Below are 27410 nucleotides of genomic sequence, written 5' to 3' on the forward strand. Positions count from 1 at the left end.
AGCCGTTTGCAGGTTACGACTGAGTCACTTGAAATGGGGCCCCTTGCGAAATGTAGCCTCCGTGTCCGTCTTGTCTTGGTCTGAGGGATCTAAGCGGTGGAACAACACGCATTGCTCAAACTTCCTGTGTGGGTCAAACTCGGTAAAATCTCAGGCACCGGCTGTGTTTGCTGGTAACGAAGCGGAGCGATGAATGACTCAGACCGAACGACTGAGTCGTGTGAATATTTAAAGACAATTAATGATGTATCTAATTGTGTGGCTTACTCTGAAAGCCCCAGCCCCTGCTCCATGGAATAAGGGTTGATTTCTGCCTAGACATTACAACTTCCACGCAGCCTCTGCGGGTGAGAAACGCAGCCCGTCGGCCCCAGGCGGACGGCACTTGCTGTCCGGCCCCCGCGTGCGGCTTTCTGGGAATTCACACCAAAGCCACCACTAAGTGTATGAGCCAAAACCCCGTTAGAAAGCGGGTCCGGGAAGCAATTTAGCCTCTGGGTGCTTTGACCTGAATGACCTTTACGACGGGGAAAAAAGCAGATTCCATAAACTTCCCATGTCAGTAAAATCCACTGAAATCCTGGGCCTGGGCCAGATTTGAAGAAACTCCCGGCTTCATGCCCAGCTCCGGGCAGAGTCTGGTGGTTACATCGGGGACCAGGACACCTGGGTTCTGTGCCCTGTTTTGTGAAGGGGGGGGTCTCGTGCCTACAGCAGGGGGGTGGATTGGGGTTCAGTCCCCCCAAACACCTCCAGCAGCCCTTGCACAGAGGTTGGAGGGGTATCCTGGGGCTCTCAGATACAGAAGGGCCGGCCCTTACACCAGAGGGGGCGGGTGCTGCCTGCAAAGTGAAAGTTCACACCCTCTTCCCCGGCCCCACCCCTTAACTCGCTGTGGGGCCAGGCCAGGGGCAAGGGCAGTAGATCATGTGAGGGGCCAGGGGAAGAAGTGGGTTTAGTGACTGTGGGGCTAGCTGGGGATCGGATTAGGAAGCCGATCTCTCGGCCAGCTCTGTGTGTGGCCCCCCGGCCTCCGGCAGGAAGTTTTCCGGCTAGGCGACCAGGAAGCTGTCTGAGAGCTGGGCTGAAGATGGGGCGGCCGGTTCCCTGGGCCCTGGGTTTGCTCCTGTCGCTGCTGATCCTAGCGGAGGCAGGTGAGTCGGTTAATGATCTGGATGGACGTAGCCCCCCTGTGAGCCGCCGGGCACCACGGTGCTAGGCGCTGTACAGACACCACAGGGAGAGCCGTGTTTACGGTCTGCCCGGCGGGATGGGAAAGCCGGGTCAGGGCTGCTCCGGCATGGGAGGATGTCACCTCAGTGGCCTGTTTAGGATAATTTTCTGCCTCCCTAAATTCATCCTGGGGGGTTCCTGTTTAACAGCTCCCCTGTGCCCCACCCCAGAGGTGGCTGCATCTTGGCACCGGGCGAGGGGTCCCTGTATAAACAGCCCCTGCGCTTCACCGCAGAGGTGGCTGCATCTCGGCACCGGGCGAGGGATCCCTGTATAAACAACCCCGCGCTCCACCCCAGAGGTGGCTGCATCTTGGCGCTGGGGGATCCCTGTATAAACAGCTGCTGCGTCCCAGCCCCCAGAGGTGGCTGCATGTCTGTGCTGAGTGAGGGATCCCTGTTTAAATGGGGGCCACATTCTGTCTCAGAGGGGGCTGCATCTCCCTGCTGAGTGAGCATGTTAACAGCCGCTGGGCCTCACCCCAGAGGCGGCTGCGTTTTGGCGTCGAGCTAAGCGAATTGAGTGCATGCCCGGTCTGCAAAGTGCGTGGGGATCCTTCAGGAGAAATGGGTCGTTGCGAAGGGGGAGGGGAAGCAGTATGGGGGGCTTGCAGGGCGGACTCACAATGAGGCCAAGCAAATCCTGATGAGATCAGGGTTTAATGGTCCCATTGTTAGGCTCTGGCGTTCACACCCAGTTGAGGTGAAGTGGTGTGGGGAGGGGCAGGTCGGATCTCCATTTGTTTAGCAGCCTGGAGGCAAGATTTTGGAAAGCCTGGATTCCTGTTTGGGCCTGTCCCTCCCTGCTGGGATCACAACCTGTACACATAAACAACAAAGAGTCTGGTGGCACCTTAAAGACTAACAGATTTATTTGGGCATAAGCTTTCGTGAGTAAAAACCTCACTTCTTCGGATGCATCCGAAGAAGTGAGGTTTTTACTCACGAAAGCTTATGCCCAAATAAATCTGTTAGTCTTTAAGGTGCCACCAGACTCTTTGTTGTTTTTGTAGATACAGACTAACACGGCTACCCCCTGATACTTGACAACCTGTACACATGTTCCTGCTAGAGCGCGGGCCTAGTGCTTAGAGCAGGGGGGCTGGGAGCCAGGACTCCTGGGTTCTCTCCCCAGCTCTGGGAGGGGAGTGGGGGCTGGTGGTTAGAGCAGCGGGGCTGGGAGCCAGGGCTCCTGGGTTCTCTCCCCAGCTCTGGGAGGGGAGTGGGGTCTAGTGCTTAGAGCAGGGGGGGGCTGGGAGCCAGGACGCCTGGGTTCTATCCCCGGCTCTGGGAAGGGAGTGGCGTCTAGTGGTTAGAGCAGGGGGGGCTGGGAGCTAGGACTCCTGGGTCCTGTTTCCAGCTCCGAAGGAGAGTGGGTTCTGTAGCCAGCGCATTGTGGGAAGCTTTTGCCTATCACATTCTGCTGAGCCTGGCTTCTTGGGAGCAGCGGTGGGGGCATTTCTCGGTGGGGTTGCATGTGACCCCCCAGGAAGCAGCCCGGGGCGTGACCTGTCCGCCCCCCCCTTCTGCTGAGCTAAATGGTTTCACTTCTTCAAATGCAATTTTAGCCCGACTGACGGATGGACAGAGACCCCTGGAGACTAGATCCCTTCGCCTGTGCCCAAGGAAAGGGAACTGGGCAAAGATCCCCCCCAACACGCACACGGACCCCCGCCCCCCTGCGCCTCCCCCCTGCCCTGCATAGACTCCGTTCTAGGGGGCGGCTCAGTGCCCCAGACCCATTCAGGGCCGGTCGAGGCCAGGTTGGCCGATGGGTTTGGCTCCTTTGACCCACGGGGGCTGAGGCCCAGTGACTCCCTGCCAGCCGGGGAGCGGTGCTGGGTCTGCCCTGCCCAGGGTGGGGGGGCTGGATCACAACCGGCCTCCCCACCCCCGCCTCCCTTTGCCCCCCCAGGGCGCAACTTCCGGCTGCTGAAGCAGCAGGTGCTGCGGGCGCGCGAGGTGCAGGCCATGAAGGAGACGGTCTCCCGGAGGCGGCTGCTGCGCCCGGCGCCCTGGCGCTCCCCCAGCGAGGGCTCCCTGCGCCAGCCCCTCGACCACTTCAATCGGCAGCAGGGGCAAATCTTCAACCAGGTGAGATGGGCCGAGCGGATCCCCCCGGCCTTGCCAGGGCGGTGCCAGCGGCCAGAGGTGCACAGGTGTGCACACCCCCATGTGAAACACGTGCACCTGCCCTGTGCGCTGATCTCCCCCCCCCCCCCCCGCCCGCTGGGGCTCCCCGAGCTGCCCCGGGCAGGGTCCCGCCGCCTCGCATCCACCGGCCCCTGTTCTCCCCCCGCAGAGGTTCTGGATCAATGAGGAGTTCTGGCACCGCCCGGCCGGGCCCGTCTTCCTGTACATCGGGGGCGAGAGCTCCCTGTCGCAGTTCTCTGTGCTGGCGGGTAAGTGGGGCCAGGGCAGGGGCTGGCTGGCTCAGAGGGGTGGGGAATGGGGCCCGGGACCTGTCCCCTTTAGGGGCCGCTGGCTCCCATCCGGCCCCAGGGCAGGGACTGGCTGCCCCAGGGGGTGGGGAATGGGGCAGGGGCCTGTCCCCTCTGGGGGGCGCTGGCCCCAATCTGGCCCCAGGGCAGGGACTGGCTGGTTCAGGGGAGCAGGGAATGGGGCAGGGGCCTGTCCCCTCTACGGGGTGCTGGCTCCCATCCGGCCCCAGGGCAGGGACTGGCTGGCTCAGGGGGGTGGGGAAGGACCTGGGAGAGGTGCCCACAATGGGGTGACCAGGCAGGGGGGCTCAGCACCTGCCAGGCTCCCCTGTCCCTAACGCCAGCGTTCGTGCCAGGGCACCACATGGAGATGGCTCAGAAATACGGCGCGCTGGCCGTGGCCCTGGAGCATCGCTTCTACGGCGCCAGCATCAACCCAGATGGCCTCCAGGACGCCAGCCTCCGGTTCCTGTCCAGCCAGCAGGCGTGAGTCCCTGGGCGGGGCTGTGGGGCGGGGCTGGATACGCTGCGCTCAGTATCGGGGGGTGCCCAAGCGGTTAGAGCAGCGGGGCTGGAAGTCAGGACTCCTGGGTTCTCTCCCAAGCTCTGGGAGGGGAGTGGGGTCTAGTGGTTAGAGCGGGGGGGCTGGGAGCCAGGACTCCTGGGTTCTATCCCAGCTATGCCAAAGGCTTGCTCTCTGACCTCAGGCAAGTCACGGCCCCACTCTGTGCCTGAAATGGGGATGATTACACTGACTCCCTCCCAGGGGTCTGACTGCGAGTCACACGGGTTGGGGGAACCCCGGGGTCCCAGCTCTGTGCTCCGCTCACCAGTGTGGGGTTTTCTCTCGGTCCCTCCCCCTCGGTCCCATCGCAGCCTGGCTGACCTGGCCTCCTTCCACCTCTTCGTCACTCAGAAGTATAACCTGACACGGAACAACACCTGGATCTGCTTCGGGGGCTCCTACCCCGGCTCCCTCGCCGCCTGGTTCAGGCTCAAGGTACCGGGCTGGGAGGCACCGGGGGGGTTGTCAGTGCGTGGGGCTCTGCTGGAACCCCGCTGGAATCGAACCCACGTCCTGGGGATCTGAAAGCACAGACCGGTGCCAGGAAGAGCCGGGAATGGCCCATGAGAGTGGATACACGATCCAGCCACTAGTGGGGGAAACAGAGCCAGATGGCGCTAGCCTGGGGTCTAGCGGTCCGAGCACGGGGCTGGGAGCCAGGACTCCTGGGTTCTATCCTCAGCTCACGGAGGGGTAGAGCTGGGGGGCAAGATAAAGGGGGGGGGGCTGGGGACCGAACTCCTGGGTTCTATTCCCAGCTGTGGCAGGGATGTGGGGTCTCGTGGGTTTGAGGAGGGAGGACTCAGCAGGGGGGACTGAGCCAGTCCTGGGGTCCACCCCAGAACCCCCTCACCCCAAGGGAGCCCAGCCCCCACCCATCCCCCTGCTCCTGTGGGGTCGTGGGAAGGGGGGATGGATTTTCCCGCCAGGCAGAGGGACTGATGGCGGAGCCGGTTTCTCTCCATCTCCCCCTCCTCTCTCTCCTCTCCTAGTTCCCCCACCTGGTCTTCGCCGCTGTCGCGTCCTCCGCCCCGGTGCGGGCCCAGCTGGACTTCACCGGCTACAACCAGGTGAGCGGGCGGTGCCCGCGGGGGCGGGGGGGGGAGCTTCCATACCCCCCCTTTCACCTGGGGGAGGGGGGTGTCCTCAGAGCAGCTCTCTCTTCGTCACCCCCCCACCCCGACAGCTGTACCCTGGCTGTGGGTCCTGCCCTGAGCTCCGCCGTCATGGACAGGACTGGGGGCTGCAGGACTAGCCCCCCAGCTCCCGTCGCTCTAGGCAGCTTCTTGCAGAGGGAGCTGGGGGGCTGCAGAAGGGGCCTGGCACGAGGCGAGGGGAGGGACCCGGTGACTCCTAGTTAACCCTTTCGGTGCCTTCCCAGCAGGTGGCTGCGTTAACCCGTCGCGTCGTGTCTGTCTTTCCTCCAGGTGGTGGCGGCGAGTCTGTCGGACCCGGTGGTGGGGGGCTCTGCCCAGGTGGGTGAATGGCTTGGGGCGGGTTCTGGGGTCCCGCGGGGGGAAATCCCAGAGATTTGTGTGTCCTGTCCCCTCCCCGCCCCCGGCATTGCATCGGACGCTCCGAGAGAGCTGGTGTGCGCGGCCCATCTCTGACATCTAGGGCTCTCCGCCCCCCAGCTCCGACACCCGGCCCCACTGGGCCCGTTCTGGGCCCGCTCACACCAGTGTCCTTCCGTTGGCATGTGAGGAGCTGCTCCTGGCTGGCACCAGTGTCCATGAGAGGAGAATTAGGCCCTGTACCCTCCCACAACCAGGGAGAGAACCCAGGAGTCCTGGCTTCCAGCCCACCCCCACTCCCAACCCCTAGACCCCACTCCCCTTCCAGAGCTGGGGAGAGAGCCCAGGAGTCCTGACTCCCTGCCCCCGCTCTAACCACTAGACCCCACTCCCCTCCCAGACCTGGGGACAGAACCCAGGCGTCCTGGCTCCCAGCCCCCATATCTAACCCACCAGACAAAATCCCCTGCAGCTGCGAACGCCCTGGAAAGCGAGTGCCTCTCCTTTCCTTCCCCCCGCAGTGTCGCGAGGCCGTGGCCCAGGCCTTCTCCGCCCTGGACCAGAGGCTGCACGCCGGGCGGCTGGCCGAGCTGGAGAAGGACTTCCGCTCCTGCGGGCCCCTGATGGAGCCCAACGACCGCGGGGAGCTCGCCAGCAACCTGGCCGACATCTTCATGGGCGCCGTGCAGTACAACAACGAGGGATTCCGGGGCGGCACCGTAGCCAAACTCTGCGGCATCATGACCGACACGGGCCTGGGGTCCCCCTACCAGAAACTCATCGCCGTCAATAATGTAAGGCTGCGGGGGGGGAGGGGGGTCTGGATCCAGCCTGGCTGAGACCCAGCGCGCTCGCTGCACACAGGGGCCAGGGACCGTCACTGCTGAGCCGGGTCGTAGCTCAGGTGGCCGCCAGCTCCTGTTCTCCTCTGTGGGCCGGGCTTCCTGCTTGGACTACATCTCCCATGATGCACCACAGTCTTGTGGCGGAGAGGTGGTGGCTGCAGTGCATCATGGGAGATGAGGTCTGTCTGGGAAGGCTGGTCCATAGAGGAGAGTGGGGGGCATGAGGCACTGGAACTACATTTCCCATGATGCACCACAATCTGGGGGAGGAGGAAGGTGGTGCCTCATGGCAGTGGCCTCTGTGCATCATGGGAAATGAAGTTCAGCTGGAAAGTCCAGCCAATAAAGAACAAGGCACCAGAACTACATCTCTCATGATGCACTGCGGCCTTGGGGGGGGGGGGGGGGGGAGGTGGCGACTGCAGTGCATTATGGGAGATGAAGTCCAGCTGGGAAGCCTAGCCCATAGAGACTGAAGCATTGAAACTACATCTCCCATGATGCACCATGGTGGGGGGGGCACAGCCCTCCCGAGGGGCTAAAGGAAGGGGGGAGCCCAGTTTCTCCCTGGTCAGCTACAAGCAGAGGGCTCCTGCCTCCTCGCCAGTTTGGTGCGGGTGCCCCCTCCTGTCGATCTGTTGTAACAGCAAAGGGGGGGCCCTGTCCCATGTTCCAGAGCCGCTGGAGACGGAGCCAGATGGGTCCCTCCCGGGGCCGAGGGGCGGGGGTGGCCCTGGCTGACCCTCCCTTGCGTCTCCTCCCATGGCAGGGGTTCCTGGAGAGCATGGCGCTGCCCTGCATGGAGAACTCGCACCAACGCGCCCTGGCCGAGCTGCGCAGCGCCAACCTGACGCTCAGCGGCGTGGGCGAGCGGCAGTGGTACTTCCAGACCTGCACCGAGTTCGGATACTGTAAGCTGGTTGTGTGTGTGTGTGTGTGTGGGGGGGTGTCGGTCCCTCCTGCTGCCCCCCATGCGATCCCCCACCCCAAGGGGCCGGGGCAGAATCTGGGGAGAACAGATGGGGCTTAAAGTCCCCCCTCAGTCCCTGCCCCAAGACGGGGTGACTGGAAATGGGGGCGTCAGGCTGGGGAGGTCGAGACGCAGAGCGACCGCGGGGTCCGGCTGTGTCTCACAGCCTCGAGAGAGACTCCGCTTCCCCTTCGCCCCGGCTCCCCTCTCCCCCCGATCGCCCCGTTTCTTTGTCCGTCTCGGTGGGGGGCGCACCCCAAAGAGCCACGGTGCTGACGTCTCCCCCCGTCCCCCCTGCTCCAGACCAGACCTGCGAAGACGCCACCTGCCCCTTCTCCCGTCTCCTGACGCTGTCGGCGCAGCTCGACCTCTGCTCCCAGGTGTTTGGCATCGGCCCCGAGCGCGTCGGGGAGGCAGTGACCTTCACCAACGAGTACTACGGGGCCGACCACCCCAAGGCCAGTAGGATCCTCTTTGTGAATGGTATGGACGGGGGGGGCAGCTGGGGAGGGGGCAGTCGGCGAGATCGGGCCCGCGGGCCGGCCTGGCATCACCTCCCCATGCCCTGCCGGAGCTAAGCACCCTTTCCTCTCACCCCCGCCCAGGCGACATCGACCCCTGGCATGCCCTGAGCGTCCTGAAGAACCAGTCGCGCTCGGAGCTGGCCATCCTCATCAACGGGACCTCCCACTGCGCCAACATGAACCCCTCCAGGCCCACCGACCCCCTGCCCCTCGTCTTGGCCCGGGAGGTAAGAGCCCAGCGGGGACGGAATCGGAACTGACCCAGACTCGAACCCCACAACCTCTTGATAAGTTCCAGTGACTCCCCCCGGCCCCAGGGCTGCTCTAATGCACGCTCCACCTCATGAAGGCCCCGGGGGGCAGGGAATAGCCAGAGCCAGTGGGCTCCAGCCATGCCCCCGATCTGCCCCCTATGCCAGTGGGTGCAGAGCCGTTATGCCAGGTGGGGGGTGGGACGGTCCCTGTGTTGGGGGCGAGGGGGTTCTCAGGGGGCTGGTCCCACACCTGAGCGTGAAATGCCCCCTGACGTGCAGGACCTGGGCTTTGAGCTGAGTGTCACCCGAAGCCCCTCGGCAGCATGAGTGGCTCAGTGGGGTGGGATTTACGTATCCTGGCGGGGTCCCTCCAGCTCTCTCCCTGTGTCCCCCTCCCCACTTCCACAGCGGATCGACTACCACGTTGGCGAGTGGTTGAGCTTGGCAAGGAAGGCGCCTTCGGCCCCCTGAGTCTCCGGGCGTGAAGCCGTTCGCCCACCGACGCTGCGCGGACTTTGCCCGCAGAGGGACGCGGCGAGATCTTCCTTCCAGCAGAGATTTACGTTGATTGCCAGCTGGTCGGAACAGGGGCTAGCTTTCTGCTCGGCATTCGTCCAGCAACCAGCGCAGCGGCGCCGTGATGGGGGCTCCCCGCTGCTTCTGCTACACACAACAAATCATGATCCGGGGACAAGGGGGGGACTGAGAAATCTGCTGCGCTGGGGCCAGCCAAACCCCTGGGAATTTTCTGGGGACAGTTTCCTCCCCCTGCTGTGTTGGGTTGGATCCTTTAATTCTTTTATCCAATGAAAGATGGGGTTTTTTTAGACGTTTTTGCGAAGCCGTCGGCTCCTTTGCGGCGAACGAAGCAGGATCAGCCCGTTGCTGGGTCTGACTGTGTAAATCGTATTGTCTGACAAGGCTCCAACTGCCAGGATCAGGACCAGGGTGTGCAGAGCCCCTAGGGATACCCCGCAGGGCAGGTTCTCGCTGCTTCGGTCTGGACCAGGGGACCAGTGTGGGGCCTGCTCCTAAACCTCCTTTGCGCTCCCCATATTCTGGACCCTGTGTCAGTTACAGCAGCCTTGGGGCTGCTCTAGTTTGAACTCCGCCCCCTGGGGGGCAGAGAATAGCCACAGCGCAGTGAGCTCCGGCCACACCGCAGGTCCACTCTCTCTGCCGGGTCTGGGAGAAGGGTGTGTTCAGGACCGTCACCCCAACTCTACCCCAGCTGGGGGAGCCCCATGCGTCCCTTCCCATAATTCTCGTCTGTTTCTGCCCCGCTGCAAGAGGAGTGCAGAGGGGCCCAGGCGTGACTGAGAATCACACCCAGTTTCTCATGGAGACATCCTCTCCCATTGCCACCCCCCAATGCCCCTCTCTGCACCTCCCTCTCTGGGCGCAATGGCAGAGCTGGGGACCGGGAGCTCTCCCCCGTAACAGGATGGCAGAACTCAGTCCAGAATCAGGTCTCCCCTCCAGGAGGAAGGGGCGTTGCCCTTCCCCATAGGGAGAGACAGCATGCGCCCCCCCCCCCAGAAAAAAAATCTCTCTCCTCTGCCCCCTTTACATGGGAGGACAATGCCCTGTGACCCCCATTGATTTTTCTTTGCTGCATGTGACTCGTAAGAAAGGCGACGGCAGAAATGCCACGCAAGAAATGTCACATTCGATTCTCTCTCATCCACTCAGTTCCTGGGGCGGGACCAGGTGGGGCAGAACGCGGGCGCCAAACGCTCCAAACAAATCGGCAAGGCCCAGTTCAGAGAAGTGGCAAGAAGAAAAGAAAAGGACCAACACATTGTATTTGAAAGTGGCGGGGGGTGGGAGGGAACAAAACCCCAAACCAAAGAACACGATGGGCTCCTTCTCCCTCTCATCCCATCCGTCCATTTCCCCGTCCAAAGTGCCCCGGATAGCTCATAACAGGCCCAGAATCTTCCATCCTACAGGTCCTGTCCATCCCAGTAATGCCCACTCCGTAGGCGGGCCCAGCACGGGTTATATAAAGGGCTTCCCTCCCCAGAACCCTTTGTGGAGAAGGGAAGTCCCTCCCCTGCATCTAGGCTATTGACGGTTCATCTAGCCAATCAGCTCTTTCACCCGCTTGGTTTATAAGGCCTTCCCCTCCATCCCACCGCTCAGTTTCAAGGGGCAGAGATGCCAGTGGGAGGAGGTGGCTGGTCCCAGCGGCTCCCCTTCGCCAAAGAACTCTTCCATCTCCAGCTGCAGGTCCCGCAGGTCTTGGATCTCCTGGGCGCTGGAGTCCAGTTGCCGGAGAAGCGCCAGGTCGGTCTCCTGCAGGCTGAGCTGGGACGGGGATGGGAGGAGAGGGAGGGAGTTATGGCTGGTGGCTTTCATGGGGCGGGGAGAGTTACCTATGAACCCTGGCCCAGGCCTGTCCTAACCGGGCTGCTGGCGTTGAAGGGAAAGGAAAGGGCTGTAACCACGAGAGGTTGCTCCCCTCCGCGACCGGGAATTGGGCTGCTCCTGTCGAGCCAATCGCTAGCGGTGAAACCCGCCGGCAAAGCAGGCACCTCCATCCCCCTCTAGTGGCAGGTCCACAGAGAAGATAACAGCCTTCTACTGCCGCCAGTTACCCCCTTAGGAATCCGCCGCCGGGGCCCGCCCGCCAGCACCGAACCCCTCCTGAAAAACCAGTCTGAACTCACCAGCTCCTTCCGCACCCACAAGAGCCTGGCCTGGAGGCTGGAGCCCAGAGCGCTGTCCCTTTGGCTGCTTGTCCCACGCGCGTCTAGCGCCTGCTGGCGCTCCCCTGCCGCCAGAGGGCCATGTGTGGGGGGGGTGCGGAGCGCTTTAGGTAGCGGGGGCAGCCCCTTGAAGAGAGACCCCTCTTCCTCCATCCAGCGGCTTTCGGCCATCGGGGTGCCAGAGGCTGGCCTGGGGTGTCTGGGAAATGGGGAAACCTCTGTTAGAGTCTCCCTGAAACAGGGTCATGTTCCAAAGGGCCCTATCGCAGATGTGGACTATGGCTGTCACCCCTGGCTTTTTGCACAGGGGGTTGCTCTCCCCTCCCAAGTTTTTCTCCTTTAATCCCTCCTGACCACCCCTTCCTTCCGGCCGAGGAGAACTGAGGTGGGTGGCACGCGTCTCCTAGCACGTCTCACCCGAGCAGAGCCCTTGGGATGCTGCAGGGAGGGGGGAGAGACAGCGAAGGGCCCGAGTCGGGGGAGCATGGCCAGGGCTAGAGGGGGAAGCCAGGAGTCGGTTGTGTTTGGTGGGGGATTGCAAAGGAGAAGGCTCTTGCGCCACTGATTGTGGGAAGGGAGGGAGGCGTCCTGCCGGGCGAGGGAGGAGGGGACGGAAGGACAGGCCGGCGATTGACCACCGTTCTCCAGCACCACCGGGGCAGTTGAAGGGACCCTCCTTACCGAGCGAGCGGGAGCGCTACCGAGCGGTTCTCAGGCTCCCCCGAGCCATTGGGAAAGCTGCAGCACCGATTCCCTTCCCCTCTGTCCCACGGAGCTGGGCCTCCGGCGCGGGGAGCGGCTCTGGGCACTGCCTGGCAAAGGGTAATAAACGCGCCAGGCTCCCAGGCATGCAGCGGAACGCGGGCTCAAAGTTCGCAGGTGAAGCAGCCCGTCCCCACGCCCGTTGGCACGCGGCCACCCGGCTTGCCCCTTCCAGCGACTCCCTCGATCACCCGGGCGGAAATTCCCAGGGGAAAGACCACACACCCTGGGCAGGAAACCCCATTGCCTGCTCCTGGGCCCCCCAACCTGTCTGAAGGGGGCACTGAGTCTGCAGGCGTGCTTATAAGAGAGCGCAGGTGGGGCTGTTTCGACCGGCTTTGCTGGGGTTCGTGCAGGGGGCGGCTTGGATGCCCCCCGGCTCAGAGGAGCGAGACGCAGGCCCCTGCCCGCACATGGCACCGGCTGGGGAGCTGGACTCCAGGGGAAACAGAGGCGCGGTGGCCCCACGCTGTGCTGCGTGTCACCCACTGCACCCCACACGCCCTCCCCCCCGCGAGGTGGAGGGCCCAGCTGAGGGTTGGCGCCGGGGGGCTCCCCCCGTTTGAGAGCCGGGCAGCGGGGCCGTTACCCACCGGCCGGGTGCAGTTGGGCTGCGTGACAGTGGCACAGAGAGCGTCCCACAGGCAGGTGTGTGGGGGGGAAACTGAGGCACGGAGCGGGGAAGCGAGTGGCTCAGGGGCGCACAAGGAGTAAGAGCTGCAAATAGCGCCCGGGATCCCCCCCCCCGCCCCAGCCAGGGCAGGAACCCAGGAGTCCTGGCTCCCAGCCCCGCCCCCCCTGCAGCCACCGGACCCCCCGATCACTAAGGGGGCGGGGGACAGGAGGGCTGAGGGGGCGGGGCTAAAGGAAGGGGCGGGGCTACGCAGAGGGGGGGAAGGGTCCGGCCTCTCGGCGGGCGGGGCCGGGAGTCACGTGGTCGATCCAAGATGGCGGCGCCCAGGGCGGTAGGTGACCCGGGGTCCCCCCCGCCCCCCTTACGCCTCTGCCCCCCTGGGGCCCCTGTAATGCCCCCCCACTGCCTGGGTCCGGCCCCCCCGCCCCATAACACCCCCCCGGGTCCTCTGCCCCCTGGGGCCCCTGTAATGCCCCCCCACTGCCCGGGTCCGAACCCCCCTGCCCCATAACACCCCCCCCCGGGTCCTCTGCCCCCTGGGGCCCCTGTAATGCCCCCCCACTGCCTGGGTCCGGCCCCCCCGCCCCATAACACCCCCCCCGGGTCCTCTGCCCCCTGGGGCCCCTGTAATGCCCCCCCACTGCCTGGGTCCGGCCCCCCCGCCCCATAACACCCCCCCCGGGTCCTCTGCCCCCTGGGGCCCCTGTAATGCCCCCCCCACTGCCTGGGTCTTGGGGCCCCCTGCCCCCATAACACCTCCCCTGCTCCCCTGCCTCATAACCCCCCCCCCAGGGTCCCCAGTGCCTGGGTCCCTGCTCTCTGGTGTCCCCACGGGCCACCTGCCCTATAATGCCCCTGATTCACAGTGTTCTCCCCCCCACCCATAGCGCCCCCCTGCTCACGTATCACCTGGGCGGGCTCCTCGGCGCGAACTGCCCCGGTCAGAGCGCGCCGCAAACCCTGTGCCAGCCGTGGCCGGCTCGGCGTCCGGGACCCTCCCGCTCTCACTGCCTCTGGCTCCGCCGGGGTCTGGGCACATCGGGGGGCTGGTTCTGCATTGCCTGGGGGGTGCATGCTGCGGGGGGCCCGAGCCTGCCTGGCTAAACGGAGCCGCCCGGTGGGATGCTGCCTCGCGCGTGTGCGAGGCTGCTCAAAACCATCCGCAGAGATAGTGACCCCTGCCTTGGGGTCAGGTGAGCAGCGAGAGGTCATGGAGAAGGCCCCAGACGCTGGATCTGGGAAAGGCTGGTGGTCCCTGCGACCTCAAATACCAGCCCGAATGTCCAGATTTCACCGGTGCGATGCGGCAGTTTTCATTGCCAGAGCCAGGCTTCGGGAAGCAGATCCCAGCGCTGGCAGCCCGCCTGCGAGACCTTCTCCACGCCTGCCCCGGGTGACCCAGGTGCCAGGTTTATCCAGCTGTTTCCTGAGTTGTGTCAGTTTCATGTCGGTTTCTAGTCAGTGTCACTGCAGGAGCCCTTGTTGCAGTGTTGTGTGGACTGGCCCCGGAGGGCCCCTGCAAACACAAAGTTTGTTTAAAATTGCGTCCTTTGGAATTGCTTATAAAAGTGGCTTTTTAGGAAACCCCCCCCCCCAATATTTTTGGGGCCAAATATCACCTTGACAGTTTCCCTTTGAAACAGCGGCTGTTTCCAGCCCAGAGGGGGCTGCATTTCACTGGTGGGTGATGTGCGTCCACGGCGGCTGAGAACCGTTCTGGCGGCCTTTGCTAGGAAAGGGAGGCTCAGGGAGGAGGGTTTGAGGAATTGGATTTGAAATTCCAAATCCCTCAGGGGAAGAGGGAGCTGAGAGCGCCGGCCAGCAGATGTCACTAGATCTCTTCGGGACAAGCTTAGGAGCGACCGGAAAGGGACCTGGCGCTTTTCATCGCTGGGTCAAAGAGTTGGATTCAGCCCTGGTTGGAAGTGACCTAAAGCTCCGATTTGGTGGTCTCCGGTTAAATTAGTTGTATGTGGAGACTGAACGCCTGGGCGAGCTGTCTCTCCGTGCAGGGATGGTAGCAAACAAACCTTGATGGTGCTGTGAAGGGCGCTTTAGCCTTGAGAGACCTCACCCTGTTCTTGTGACATTAACGTCCTCCGGTGAAGAAGTGGATTCTTGGCTGAAATCTTTGCAGCCTGGTTAATTTTTGCAGTTGCCTATAAAACCTTAACCCGGCAGGTGAAAGTGGCAGAGAATAAAGGAAAGGCGTTCGGTATTTGAGAGCCACGCGGGAGTCTCAGGAGCGCTAACCTCAAGCGTTTAAAAAATCACGAGGCGAGCCCCAAAGAGCGGGAGATTGGCTTAAGGATCAGGGCATTTCAAATCATGAGTTTGGAGTTCCTCTGATTAACCTGCTGGGTGGTTTTGGGCCTCTAGTCTAGCGCATGCTGAAGCCAGAGTTTTTCCTCTGCAGCCATGAGGGCTAGAACTGTGAGTGGTGGTGGTGGTGGAGGAGGGGGCTCTGATGGCCGATGGTGGGGGTGCAAGGCTGGTGACGGGGCGAAGATGCAGCGTGTGGGGCCGTCCGCTCCCCCTGCTGGTCTGTCAGCGCAGCCCCCGCTCTGTGCCGGCTCTCGGCTAGCAGGGCCCCCCTGGCTGCGCGCTGCGGTGGCTGGTGAGTGTGGGCAGGCACCAGGCAGTAGCCGGTTACGTGTTCCCTCTGCTGCCCACCCATGGGCCCTTTACGTGCTCCCCCTCTCGCTGTCCTCTCCCTGCTTCGCCCCCCTAGCCCTGCTGCTCCTCCGTATCCCCCCCCCCCCCCAGCAGGCGCATCTTGCTACCAGCGCCATGCGGAGAACCAGTCCCTGGTCGGAGCGCTTAGCTCACCAGCAGCCTGGCCGGCAGGCGCCTTCCTTCCCCCACCTCCTCTGGCTGGGCCGGCGCCCTGGGAAAGCCCAAGACCCTCCGGCCCGGGGCGCTGGCCAGGAAGAGCCGAACCCTGCGTGTGTCAAAGCCCCACACAGCGCTGGCACGGGGCAGCTCAGCGTTTGGGCGGGGGGGGGTGTGGAGAAGCGATTTCCAGCCTGTTCCTATCCCAACCCCACAGGCACACAGCAGCTCCCCCGGGCAGGGGCTTAGTCCCCCTCTCGCCCTGGGTCCTGCCCCTGGGGAGTGTGGGGCTGCTGCTGGCCACACTCTGGTGTGAACCCTGGCAGAAATCTGGGGAGAGGGACGTGAGACCCTAAGTTTCCCCCCCACCCCCCATGTGTTGCCTCAGGAAGACGTGGTGCCAGGTACCAGGAGAGGCAGGTCCGTCCCGGGGGCCCAGCCAGAGGTGGAGGACGGAGAGCGTCAGGCAGGGAGGGTCCGGTCTGTTGGTGAGAGAGATGTACGGGAATGTGTGTGTGCGGCTACGCACGTAACCTCTCCCTGTGTGTGTGTGTGTGTGTGTGTGTGTGTGTGTGTGTGTGGGGATGTTGTGGGAAAATTGGAAAGAGTCCAGCGGAGGGCAACAAAAATGATTAGGGGGCTGGAGCACATGACTTCTGAGGAGAGGCTGAGGGAACTGGGATTGTTTAGTCGCAGAAGAGAAGAACGAGGGGGGATTTGATAGCAGCCTTCAACTACCTGAAGGGGGATTCCAAAGAGGATGGATCTAGACTGTTCTCAGTGATGGCAGATGACAGAACAAGGAGCAATGGTCTCAAGTTGCAGTGGGGGAGGTCTAGGTTGGATATTAGGAAACACTATTTCACTAGGAGGGTGGTGAAGCACTGGAATGGGTTCCCTAGGGAGGTGGTGGAATCTCCTTCCTTAGAGGTTTTTAAGGCCAGGCTTGACAAAGCCCTGGCTGGGATGATTTAGTTGGAGTTGGTCCTGCTTTGAGCAGGGGATTGGACTAGATACCTCCTGAGGTCCCTTCTAACCCTGATATTCTATGATTCTCTGATTTTACCAGGTGTCCCGTGTTCAGCACAGGGAAATCTGACCACCCCCCCCCCCCCCCCGCCTTCAGCCCAATTTCCCAGCTGCCTGGGTTTACTGAAGCTCTCTGCTGGCCTTTTTTCCCCTCCTCCTCTTTTTGCTGATGACATTGCAAAACCAGACCCATTAGACCCTCCATTTGTGGCTCCAGCCCAGGAGATCCACGGGGGGGCAGAGCCGCTCTGCTGCTGTGTGGTTGGGTGTTTCTCGGCAAGGGCCGGAACAAAGATCTCTTTGCGGTCAGCTCGGGCCAGCTGCTCTGATCCGTGGCTGCAGGAAGCGTCTCCAGCAGGAGAGTTGACGGTGTTTTGCTGTAGCGAGCGCTGCTTTAATTGCGTCTCTCCTGTAGACAGATGCTTCCGGCTTTAAAACCCTGTCAATGTCCTTGCTGGTTCTGCAGCTAATGAATGAAGCTGTGAGGTGGATACGACTCCTTGTAGGGAAACTGAGACACAGCCTGGGGAAGGGATTTGCTCAAGGTTTGGCAGCAACTGGTGATCCGGCTGGGGATAGGACCCAGGTTTCTTGACCCCCAGACTCATTATTATCCTCATTATACGCAGAGGAAACTGAGGCACGGAAAGGGCAAAGTGCGAGAGCTGGGCAAGAAACCCAGGAGTCCTGAATCCTAGTCCCCCCTGCTTTAACCACTAGGCCCCACTCCCCTTCCAGAGCCGGGATAGAACCCAGGAGTCCTGGCTCCCAGCCCCCCTGCTCTAATCACTAGACCCCGCTCCCCACCCAGAGCAGGGGTTTGTCATTGAAGTTTAACAAAATCTAACCTGTTTTCTGGAATTTTATTTTTAAAACTTCATTATTCTTTATCATTACATTGTGGCAACATCACTCCCGGGAGAGAATCCAGGAGTCCTGGCTCCCAGCCCTCCCCTGCTCTAATCACTAGACCCCGCTCCCCACCCAGAGCTGGGGAGAGAACCCAGGAGTCCTGGCTCCCAGCCCCCCCCCCCCCGCTCTAACCACTAGACCCCACTCCCCTCCCAGAGCTGGGGAGAGAACCCAGGAGTCCTGGCTCCCAGCCCCCCCCCCCCCTGCTCTAACCACTAGACCCCACTCCCCTCCCAGAGCAGGGGTTGGAACCCAGGAGTCCTGGCTCCCACTCCCCAGGTAAAGAACCTTGTAAATGAGAAGCAGGTATAAAGCCGCTCCCCCGGGCTGGGAATCCAGCTGTTTCGGCAGTGGCAGAGTTGTCTCCCGGTGTGACACTGTGAGCCGCCGTCCGAGGTGTGAAATCCAGTGCCAGTCAGTGCCGTGCGATCACACAGGACGTAGCCAGCAGACCGTCACTGTCTCCTGTGCGGCCGCCACCGGTCAGCGTGCTTTGCTGCACACGTGAGGCTCCGACCCCTGGGAGCAGAGAGGCCGCATTTAACCTGGAACCAGCAGAGCCCTTCGGGAGGAATTGGGCTCTTCCGTTAGCAGAGGAGTCTCTTTGTATTCTGGTGTTTGCACTGATAGGCCCCAAGCTCCCGGCCTCGGAAATACGATTGATTACCTGGGAGTTCACATGATTAACCGTGTGTCTTGTAGCTCCAGCAATGCAGGGCCTTGGCCCGCCGTCCGTACGGCAGTGCCGCCTCCCCAGACCCTTCAAAGGGCGGCATCCTTCAGTACCTCTGCAACCGGTTCTATGACGTCGAATACCTCGTCAGCTGGAGCGCGACGCTTCGCTACAGAAACCTGCGAAGGAAGAACGCGTATGTACAGCCCGCGTCTCCGTGTTCCCAACCGAGAATGGGCCGGGGGGTGGGAGGGGAGAGGGATGGCTAGAACCTGATCCAGCAACTGACTTCTTGGAAAAGAGAAACTTCTGAGCGTCTGATGATTGTAAATGGGACGGTTATGGAAGCCAAGAACTGCCGGGTACCTACAGGGGGACGTGCAGAACCAACCGCTCATGGGAGATCTAGAGCGGAGCTAGGTGGGGAATTTTTTGGTATTTTTTTTGAGTGAAAAATGCCAATTTTTGTATTTTTTAACCGAAGCTGTTCATGGGAAAGGGTCAGTTTTGATGAATTTCCCAGCAGGACAAAAATGCTGAAAAAACCTTTTGAATCGGCAAGTTTCATTTTTTTCGTTTGGAAGCAACTTTTTGGTCTAGAAATGTAACTTAATTGATACTAAAATAAAAGTAAAAAGGTCAAAATTGAAGCAAAATGTCTCTGAAGTAAGAGAACGTTTCCACCGAGCCAAACCGCATGTTTCTGTTCGGTTTGTCTGCTCGCGAAAGTGTTGGAGATTTTGCCCTTTTGTCTCGATTCTGTATGAGAAACGTTTTCCAGATCTCAAAAATTCTCCCAGGGCCTGAAAACCATCCCTGCCCGGCCCTATTGTAAAGACGACTACGTAGCCCTTCTGTGGCACTTCTCAGGAGCGCTCCGAACTCAAAGGCACAGCTGTTACGACTGGGTCGTGGGCAGTCTGACCTAGTAGTCGGCGCCAGCGTCTGCGGTCACTAGTTGGGAAGCAGGGTCAGGAGACCAGAGGGGCAGGGCAGGAGACAAACTGGAGGTCGGGAACTACAAGCCAGGCACCAGGAGCTGAGCTGGGTCGGGATGCCAGGCAAGGGGAGGGTTGGAACGTGGCTGCATCTGTGAACCTTGTGGGCCCAGGTTCGAGACCCTGGTGCAGGGGACTTGCATCTGAGCTGCAGAGCCGTTTGCAGCTGGCTTGGCCTGCACCCAAGGTTAGAAGCTGTTACCAGCGGATGGCGCGGTCAGTGGGTTTTCTGGGTCTCTGGTTCTAGCGGCTCACGAGTCATTAAGTCTCCAGGTTGCTCTGGTCCTGGCAGAGTGTGGGAGAGAAGCTGGCCTGGCTGTTGGGACTTCGTTCTCCAGTGGTTTTTAACTTTGGGATGGTTGTTTGAGTCCAAACCCTATTGTTTGTTATTACTGTAGCACTGGGAGCCCACGTCGTGGATCAGGGCCCCGCTGTGCCAGGCGCTGCACGAACGCAGAGCAAAAAAACCTGTTCATGCTCCTCTTATCCATTTACACGTTCTGGACCTGCACGGGTTGAAACCAACGGGCTCCGTGTGCATATTTCTGGGCAAAATTTCTAGTCGATCGTAACCTCTTTGGAGCAGGGGCTGCATGTGTACAGCTCCAAGCACGCCAGGGGCCTGCTCCAGGTCAGAGGTTAAATAATAATAATAGTCCTTGAAAAGCACCATTTTCGTGTTGAAAAATGTTGTGATCCTTTCTTCCCTCCCCTCCCCCATTTTGCCAGGTACTGCGGTTACATCAAGAGCATCTACGGAGACAACGCTGCCGCCGCCTACTTCGTCCTGTCCCACAGAGGAAGAGTGAGGTATTGACGCTCTCAGCCAAGCCTCGGGGATGTGGGTCTGGCCTGGGAATCCCCTTGGCAAAGTCCCGGTTCTTCAGTTCTCCTACTGCTGGTGTTTCTCCTTCCAGGTTTCAAGGCCAGGAGACCTGGTTCTGTGTGGACCAGCGCGGGAATTTCAGCTACGATTTCGTAGAGCTCCAAGACGTGCCTGTGGTGGCCATCGACCTCGCGGGCTCCGTGTTGAACTACGACGGGCTGGATAACCTAGGTAGAAATCGATGGACTTCCGCAGAGGGCATTTCTCTGGGGGATCTTTGGCGCAGCTGGGGGCGCTCTGAAGCGCAGAAATGCTAGGGCTCAGAGAGTGGCTTTCCTTGTGGAGGAGGCAGTGCGGGCTAGTGGATAGAGCCCCGGACTGGGACTCAGGAGACCTGGGTTCTGTTCCCAGCTCTGCTGCTGTGTTGGTGCCTCCATTTCCCCATCTGTAAAATGGGAATCGTGATCCTGACCTCCTTTGTAAAGAGCTTTGAGATCAAAGGATGAAGCCAGGGGTGATAAGTTTTGCTGATTTCTCTCATCCCAGAGCTCTTGAATGTCCCCAGGACACCTCCGTGGAGTGAGCGCTTCTCAGGCCACATACAGTTAACCTGTGGAACTCACTGCTGCAGGATATCCTTGGAAGAACTAGATTAGTACATTTGAGAAAAGATTAGACATTTACTGTAACAGCAGCGGAAATGCTTCTCTCCTCTGAGAATCCCAGAGCGCTATCATTATTCATTTATACGACAGTAGTGCCTAGGCACCTGCACCAGGGCCCAGTCCCCATGGCGCTAGGCGCTGTACAAACACACAGACGATCTCTGCACCATAGAGCATATGGTCTAATTTGTAGGCCATATTGGGAGGAGTGGATTGCTAGTTGGAGGCAGAGACTGTCCGTCCCTTCTTGTCTTTAAGGCTGGTACTGAAAGGTTCAGACAGCGGCCGTGTGTCAGGGAAGTGACAGGCCAGGCCATTTTCATACTAACTAATCCCCGGGTGCCGTACTGATGCTGGGTGATTCGGGGACGTACCAATCTATTTATCTGCTGATGTGATTCCCAGCCTGGTGCTGGGGCCACAAGGGCTAATGCTGTCGTGGGCTGCATAAACCGGGGAATCTCCCGTCGGAGCAGAGAGGTTATTTTCCCCGTGTCTGGCCCTGGCGTGACCACTGCTGGGACCCAGCGTCCCCTTCTGGTGCCCACCAGTCAGGAAGGAGGTTGATCAATGGGAGAGGGGTCCCCAAAGAGGCCAAGAGAATGATCGAAGGGTTAGAAAACCTGCCTTGGAGTGACAGACTCTCTGTCTATTGAGCTTAACAAAGAGAAGGTTCAGAGGTGTTGCCGTTAGCCCGTAAGTATCTATACGGGAAGCGGCGATTTCATAACGAGCTCTTCAATCTCGCTGAGGAAGGTGGGACACGGCCCGTGGTTGGACATTGAAACCGGACGAATTCAGCCTGGAACAGAGGCGTGGATTTGTCACAGGGAGGGTAATTTACTAGAGCAGTTTCCCAAGTGGGGGTGTTGGATTCTCCAGCCCTGCTCATTTTGAAATCAAGGTGGTGTGTGTGTTTAAAGGCTCTGCCGTTTTCTGGCCCGTGGCATGCAGAAGGTCAGACCAGCTGATCACACGCTCTCTTACAATCTAGTCATCCGTTTCAGCATCACAGTTTTTGAGCTGTTGAAATCCACTTTGGCCTTTGCCTTCGTGCTTCCTGTGCCTTTTAATATTTTATCCCGTGCCCTGGCTGGGAGCCCGTCAGAGGCAGTAATGTAGCGGGCTCCTCTCTGGGCTCACAATGGAGACATCGCATTCTTAATGGACAAGGGGAAGCCAAGGAAGGTGGAGGTTGAGGATCTGGGTAAACTCTGGTGCTGAGGGTTTCTTAGGCTGAGAAATCGTCTTCCACGGGAAGTGGCTGTAACCTGCCTGCCAGAGTCGCTGGCCAGAACCCCAGAGAGCAAAGAAGGGTGAGATGGGGAGAAAAGCCCTTTTCTCTTCTCTGATTTCCGGGAGGTCACTGCTGTGTCTGGCTTAGCATTCTCCTGCTCTTACAACTTGGGTGCTGTTGTTGTAGTAGCTCCGCAAAGACCCATTTCACGGGCCAGCGATCCCTGTCCTGACTCATTTGTCTAAGAACCCGATTCCCCCGGTGTTTGCCTTGTACCCGCCTTTTCCGCGAGTGGCCGGGGCCACGATCCCGCGGCTGGTGCGTGTTGGTCCCGGCGTCTGCCGTGGTGGATCCAAAGGCAGGCCTGGAGCCATGGTGTGCGGCTGGGTGGCCCGTTGCCTGGTGCTTGGACTAGCTTTAGTAAATTGCAGGTGCTTTTGCCTTACGGCAGTTCCCGGTGGCTGTGTTGAAGGGGTGTGTAGCTTGCTGTGAGATCCTTCGTAACGTATGGCTGGAGGGAGGGCGTGTCCATTTCCTGGCAGTCGGAAGCAGCTTCTATCTCAGGCAATGATTTGATTAACCTAATCCATCCGTCTGCATTAGTCTGAAATAATCAGATGTGTCCAAAGACACAAAGCTGCCATCTGTGAAGACCAGGTCTCAGGTTACACAGAGATCCAGTGTTTAGCGGTCACTTCGGGACTGATCTTGTTGAGGGCTCATTATTGCCAGCGAGTCTGGCAAGATTTGGTGGTGTCCTTAAAGTCCCAGCATCTGGAGTCCTGTGATTACATGAGCCCCTCAGGGTGTGTCCACACTGCAAAGGAGAACCCGTGGTGCTGAATCTCAGAGCCTGGGTCAACTGACTTGAGCTCACGCTGAGGGGTTAAAAACAGCACAGCAAACCTGGAAAGCGTGCTGCAGATCTGGGCTCCCGGCAGCGTGTCGGGTGTTAAGCCAGACTGCCCTCTTCTTTAAGACAGAGAATATCTTATTGCCCTTCTATAAATCCATGGTACGCCCACATCTCGAATACTGCGTACCGATGAGGTCTCCTCATCTCAAAAAAGATATACTGGCATTAGTTGCCCTTCTCTGAACCTTTTCTAAAATGATTAGGGGTTTGGAACGGGTCCCATATGAGGAGCGATTAAAGAGGCTAGGACTTTTCAGCTTGGAAAAGAGGAGACTAAGGGGGGGATATGATAGAGGTATATAAAATCATGAGTGGTGTGGAGAAAGTAGATAAGGAAAAGTTATTTACTTATTCCCATAATACAAGAACTAGGGGCCACCAAATGAAATTAATGGGCAGCAGGTTTAAAACAAATAAAAGGAAGTTCTTCACACAGCGCACAGTCAACTTGTGGAACTCCTTGCCTGAGGAGGTTGTGAAGGCTAGGACTATAACAGGGTTTAAAAGAGAACAAGATAAATTCACGGAGGTTAAGTCCATTAATAGCTATTAGCCAGGATGGGTAAGGAATGGTGTCCCTAGCCTCTGTTTGTCAGAGGATGGAGATGGATGGCAGGAGAGAGATCACTTGATCATTGCCTGTTAGGTTCACTCCCTCTGGGGCACCTGGCATTGGCCACTGTCGGTAGACAGGATACTGGGCTGCATGGATCTTTGGTCTGACCAGTACGGCCATTCTTATGAGGTTTGCCCCCTTGCCCATCCGGTACTGGGACAAAACCGGATGTGGTTTTGGCCAGCATTGGCCGTGGGACTTGGAGTTAAAAACATCCAGAAGGCAGGGCTATGGTGCCTGTTACGGATACAGGGCAGAATGGCCGCGGGCCACAGCTAGGACCTCTCCCGGTTGCAATGGTGCTAAGCCACCTGGTAACCAGCAGTTTGTGCCAGTGGCTCTTCGTGTCCCCGTCCTGGTCTCCCGTCTCGCGTTGGAAGAGCTGGTTCCCCTTGTAAGGGACGCACAGCATGCTGGGCCGAAATCAGCCCTGCCGGGACTTGCCAAGACTTGAACTGGAGAGGAGTTTGACTTTTCATCGGTTTCTCGGCCGCTAGACAAAGAGGAGGCAGGAGGAGGCCGCCCCTCTTCCTTCAGCTGACGCAGCCCCCTAATTTCCGGGGGTTGGTCTCTGATCAGTGGAGCCAGGTTTGGGTTGGTCTCTAGCTGCGGGGGGGAGGGGTGGATTTTCTCCACCCCTTGGCTCGTTTCTGGTTCTCGCCTGCGGCCGCCGGGCCTGATTCTGTCGCCCCACGCCTCGTGTAGTCGCAGGGGGCAGCATTTCACCCCGCTGTGTGCTGGGGAATTCGGTGCATCACTTGCACCGTCTCTGAGCGTCCCTCAGCTGAGCTCAGGAATAGGCCATTGGCTTGTCTCCTGGTCTCTACATCACCAGGGGTCGTGGCGGCTGCGCGGTTCTGCGCGTCTCACGGGACTCGGGTTTCATTTGATCAGTTTGATGGAGAAGGTCGATGGTTATTTTTAAGCATTTTTAATTTTTTTTACTGGATGTGAATATTTACTGTTGTGGGAAACTCTGGGGGGGTCAGACAAAGGGGGGGGTCAGACAAAGGGGGGGATCAGACGAAGGTTACTTAATGGCAGGAAATGCTGAGATTGAAGTTAAAGCTTTAGAACCGTTAAATCACACGTTGGCAGCATCACGTGTCAAAACGGATGAAGTAACTCGCTGTCAATTGAACGCTCAAGCAGCGTTTTTCGCACTTTGCCGAGCTCTGCGTGTTGATCATCGCATCTGGTGAAATCGACCTGTGCTGATCGAAACCGAGTTCTTCCAACGCTCGAGAGAACCCAGTGCCCCGGCTTATGTCTCTCGGTGCTACTCCTAAAAACGAGGGTTTGGTATTTATTGCCCTGGAACTTGTATTTCATCCACCAGCCTCTGACCGGAGTTGCGGGAGGAGAGAGAAGGAATCGGGGCTTTCCTTGTGGATGTTGAATATCTGGCCACGTTGTAGTTCGCAGAGATTATTTTTCAGGTTGCTGGTAGCAGCCAAACGGATCTTTGAGGCCTGTGTTGCATCAAGTTACGATTCCGCACCTCCTCTACCACCCTTGGCCAGCATTTCTTCGCCTGGGCGCGTAGTGGGCTCAGAGATACCAAGGCCAGAAGGGAGCATCTAGTCTGACCTCCTGTTGCAGGCCACAGACCCTCACCCACTCTGGCTGAGGAAGGGAAAACCTGCCAGGGTCTCCGCCGAGCCGACCTGGTGGTGGTGGTGGAGGATTCCTTCCTGACCCCAAATCTGGCGATCAGTTAGACCTGGAGCATGTGGGTGAGACCCGCCAGCCAGACACCTGGGGAAGATTTAGCTCAGAGCCCTCCCTATCTAGTGCCCCATCTCCAGCTGTTGGACCTATTCGCTGCTAGGCACTGGAGTGCACGTTCAGGTGACAGATAAAAGGGGTGGGTTTCCAGAGCGGCTGAGCACCTGCCATTGCTGGGGCGCGGGCGCCGGGCGAGAGGTAGGTTGGGAAGCACCACCTCCTGTGGGAGGAGGCAAAATTCAAGTTCCGGGGGTCACCTCGGAAGAACTCACTAAGGGCGGGTAACGAGATTGGGGTTGGGGGGGGGGAGCTGGCCGGTTGCCACTGGGCTTGGGGTCCCCGGCTCCACCCTCCTTTCCCTTTCCGCACCTGCAGTGAAGCTGACGGCGCTGAAATCCCTGGACCTGAGCCGCTGCCCCCACGTTGACGACTGGACCCTAACCCGGCTGCAGGTCTTCAAGGACAGCCTGGAGGAGCTCTCGCTGGCTGGGTGCCCCCAGGTCACGGAGCGGGGGCTGGCTTGTCTCCACCTACTCGAGTGAGTGGTCAGAGCGCGGGGCGGGGAATCGGGGCACCTGGGTTCGGAGGCTGGCTTTAGGACGGAGGGGAGGGCTAGAGGTTAGAGCAGGGACACCTGGGTTCTACCCTCAGCTCTAGGAAGGGAGTGGGGTCTAGTGGTTAGTGCAGGGGAGAGTCAGAGCTCCTGGGCACTATCCCTCACTTTCACTATCGCTCTGTGCCTCAGTGTCTCTCTCTGGGAGGGAGGGCATTGTGGTGGAGCTGTGCGGCCCGGCTAATTAGCCATAAAGGGTTTTGAGCTGCTCGGGTGAGTGCGCTGGGGAAGAGCCCGGGAGCGTGATGGTTATTCCTGCCCCGCCCCTCGGACAGCGCAGCTGCGCCAGCCAGGGGATCCGCCGAGTCGCACTCAGGTGAAATCTCCCGGCGGCGCTCGGCCGTGGGCGTCTCCGGGAATGCTGGCACACAGGCTGCCACTGGGGCCGATGAGTCACCGCGGATCACCTGGGTGTGGTGCGGGCAGATCCCGGCCCCTTTCTTCCTCGGGCGTGTGCCGCGAAGGTGGGTGGCTGCTCCCCGGGTGCACCTGGCTGGGGAGAACGGCGTGTTCTGCCCACGTGGGAGCTAACGCGAGGGCCAGGCAGCGTTAATGGGGCTCGGAGAAACCCGCTCGGTCTTCACCTAACGTGTGTGGAAACGACGCCTGTTCCGGCTCCCCGAGGACTGTACCAGTGCCCACCTCTTCCAGCCAAGACACGCAGATGCCCTGTGCGCTGGGTTCACTTCCACAGTGCCTCTCCTGACGGGAGCTGTTCTCCTGCAGACGCCGACCGTCCCCTTCGCCCCAAGACATCAAAGCACTTTCCAAGCTCCCCATCCGCCCGGTGGAGAAACTGAGGCCCGGGCAGGGAGTGCACTACCTGGGAATAGAACCCAGGCATCCAGGCCACACTTCTCCCTGCTCTAACCACTAGACCCGACTCCTTCCCCTGAGGCCAAAGGACCAGGGCTGGGTTTTAAAGGTTCGCTGGTGCCTGTCTCCCTGTGGAACTGATTCCCGTTGCATTTCCAGTGGGAGAAAATCCAGCCCTGGACACTCTCTTCCCTTGCGTCGAGCATCCGTTGAGGGGAGGACGTGGGCTTATGGGCCAGCGGGGCTTGGCGAGAGGATGGGGGCGGCGGGGGCTGGGTGGGTCTCGAGCTGAGTCAGTCTGTCGCACAGAGGGGCTGGGATATTAGAAGCAGCGTTGCTCTGTTTCATTCTTATCCCTTCTCCCCGTCGCCCTCCCCAGGAACCTGCGGCGCCTCGACCTCTCGCACCTGCCCTCAGTGCCCACCCCAGGGCTGATCCGGATCTTGGTGGAGGAGATGCTGCCCCGGTGCGAGGTGGTGGGGCTGGCCCCGGCTGCTGGCGCCCAGACAAGCAGTGACGGAAGGGAGGAGCCCGGCGTCCCCAGCGGGGACAGGAGAGCTGGGGAGATCCCTGCCTGATGCCTGGCTGCCCTGACGCTGATCGACGAGGGCGGGAAGAGATGGCCGCAAGCCGCGCTCCCCTCAGCACCCTCCGATCACGGACCGCGAAGGACCCCAGCGTCGCCGTAGACTTGTGGGTGTGGCTGGGTGGTCCGTGCCCCCCTGCTTTGGTCTCCCATAGGACAGGGCTTGCAATCGGCAGAACCGCGCTGTGGTCATTAAAGGCCTCTCCCTGCGCTGCTCTCGCGTCCTTGTTTGCGGGGAGAGGCCCGAGTGGCAGGAGAACTTGGGGATACCGGGATGGAAGCGGCCGGGAGGCTGGGGGCCTTTGCAGCTCAGCGGGCGAACCCCCCAGCTGGGGTGGTTTGGTTTGGGCGGCGTCTGGGCCGGCCGGGAGCCTGGAATGGCTCGAAGGGACCTGGGAGAAGGGAAGATTTTTTGCTTTGGGCCGAGAAAGTTCTCGGAGCACAACCGTGCGGCATGTTCCCGACGCCGCACCGGGCAGGAAACAAACAGCTCCCCCCCTCCGCCGGCCAT

The 27410-nt window shown here is 60.2% G+C and overlaps 3 protein-coding genes across 4 annotated transcripts; 2 read left to right on the forward strand and 1 right to left on the reverse strand.

Moving 5' to 3' along the window:
• Positions 1-878: 878 nt before the first annotated feature.
• PRSS16 (serine protease 16) lies at positions 879-9174 on the forward strand. Its single transcript, XM_054009790.1, has 12 exons — positions 879-1154; positions 3148-3326; positions 3535-3634; positions 4030-4159; positions 4550-4673; positions 5231-5308; positions 5666-5713; positions 6274-6546; positions 7367-7508; positions 7871-8050; positions 8173-8318; positions 8754-9174. Exons 1-12 carry the CDS (start codon positions 1091-1093, stop codon positions 8814-8816), a joined length of 1527 nt encoding a protein of 508 aa, XP_053865765.1. The 5' UTR covers positions 879-1090; the 3' UTR covers positions 8817-9174.
• A 958-nt stretch (positions 9175-10132) lies between these two features.
• On the reverse strand, positions 10133-14906 carry LOC128826614 (proline-rich protein 2-like). The gene is made up of 4 exons (XM_054009983.1): positions 13362-14906; positions 11738-11868; positions 11018-11255; positions 10133-10655 (listed from the first exon to the last, which is right to left on the reverse strand). Exons 1-4 carry the CDS (start codon positions 13662-13664, stop codon positions 10458-10460), a joined length of 870 nt encoding a protein of 289 aa, XP_053865958.1. The 5' UTR covers positions 13665-14906; the 3' UTR covers positions 10133-10457.
• DMAC2 (distal membrane arm assembly component 2) lies at positions 12735-27109 on the forward strand. Of its 2 annotated transcripts, XM_054009984.1 has the most exons (6): positions 12735-12783; positions 17928-18094; positions 19626-19706; positions 19814-19953; positions 25260-25422; positions 26693-27109. In XM_054009984.1, exons 1-6 carry the CDS (start codon positions 12766-12768, stop codon positions 26889-26891), a joined length of 768 nt encoding a protein of 255 aa, XP_053865959.1. In that variant the 5' UTR covers positions 12735-12765; the 3' UTR covers positions 26892-27109. The 2 variants fall into 2 exon arrangements, with proteins under 2 accessions (XP_053865959.1, XP_053865960.1); XM_054009985.1 differs by lacking the exons at positions 12735-12783; positions 17928-18094 and adding an exon at positions 18382-19527.
• The last annotated feature ends 301 nt before the right edge of the window (positions 27110-27410 follow it).

This window comes from Malaclemys terrapin, chromosome 20 (assembly GCF_027887155.1).
Source record: "Malaclemys terrapin pileata isolate rMalTer1 chromosome 20, rMalTer1.hap1, whole genome shotgun sequence".
Classification (NCBI taxonomy): Eukaryota; Metazoa; Chordata; order Testudines; family Emydidae; genus Malaclemys; species Malaclemys terrapin.

Coding starts and splice junctions, on each gene's coding strand:
- PRSS16 (XM_054009790.1), top strand. CDS start 1,091: ATGGGGCGGCCGGTTCCCTGGGCCCTGGGTTTGCTCCTGTCGCTGCTG. Junction 1,155..3,147: donor GCTGATCCTAGCGGAGGCAG/GTGAGTCGGTTA, acceptor TTGCCCCCCCAG/GGCGCAACTTCCGGCTGCTG. Junction 8,051..8,172: donor TAGGATCCTCTTTGTGAATG/GTATGGACGGGG, acceptor ACCCCCGCCCAG/GCGACATCGACCCCTGGCAT.
- DMAC2 (XM_054009984.1), top strand. Junction 18,095..19,625: donor AACCTGCGAAGGAAGAACGC/GTATGTACAGCC, acceptor CCATTTTGCCAG/GTACTGCGGTTACATCAAGA. Junction 25,423..26,692: donor GCTTGTCTCCACCTACTCGA/GTGAGTGGTCAG, acceptor CGCCCTCCCCAG/GAACCTGCGGCGCCTCGACC.
- LOC128826614 (XM_054009983.1), bottom strand. CDS start 13,664: ATGACCTCTCGCTGCTCACCTGACCCCAAGGCAGGGGTCACTATCTCT. Junction 11,256..11,737: donor GTAGCGCTCCCGCTCGCTCG/GTAAGGAGGGTC, acceptor CCCATTTCCCAG/ACACCCCAGGCCAGCCTCTG. Junction 10,656..11,017: donor TGTGGGTGCGGAAGGAGCTG/GTGAGTTCAGAC, acceptor TCCCCGTCCCAG/CTCAGCCTGCAGGAGACCGA.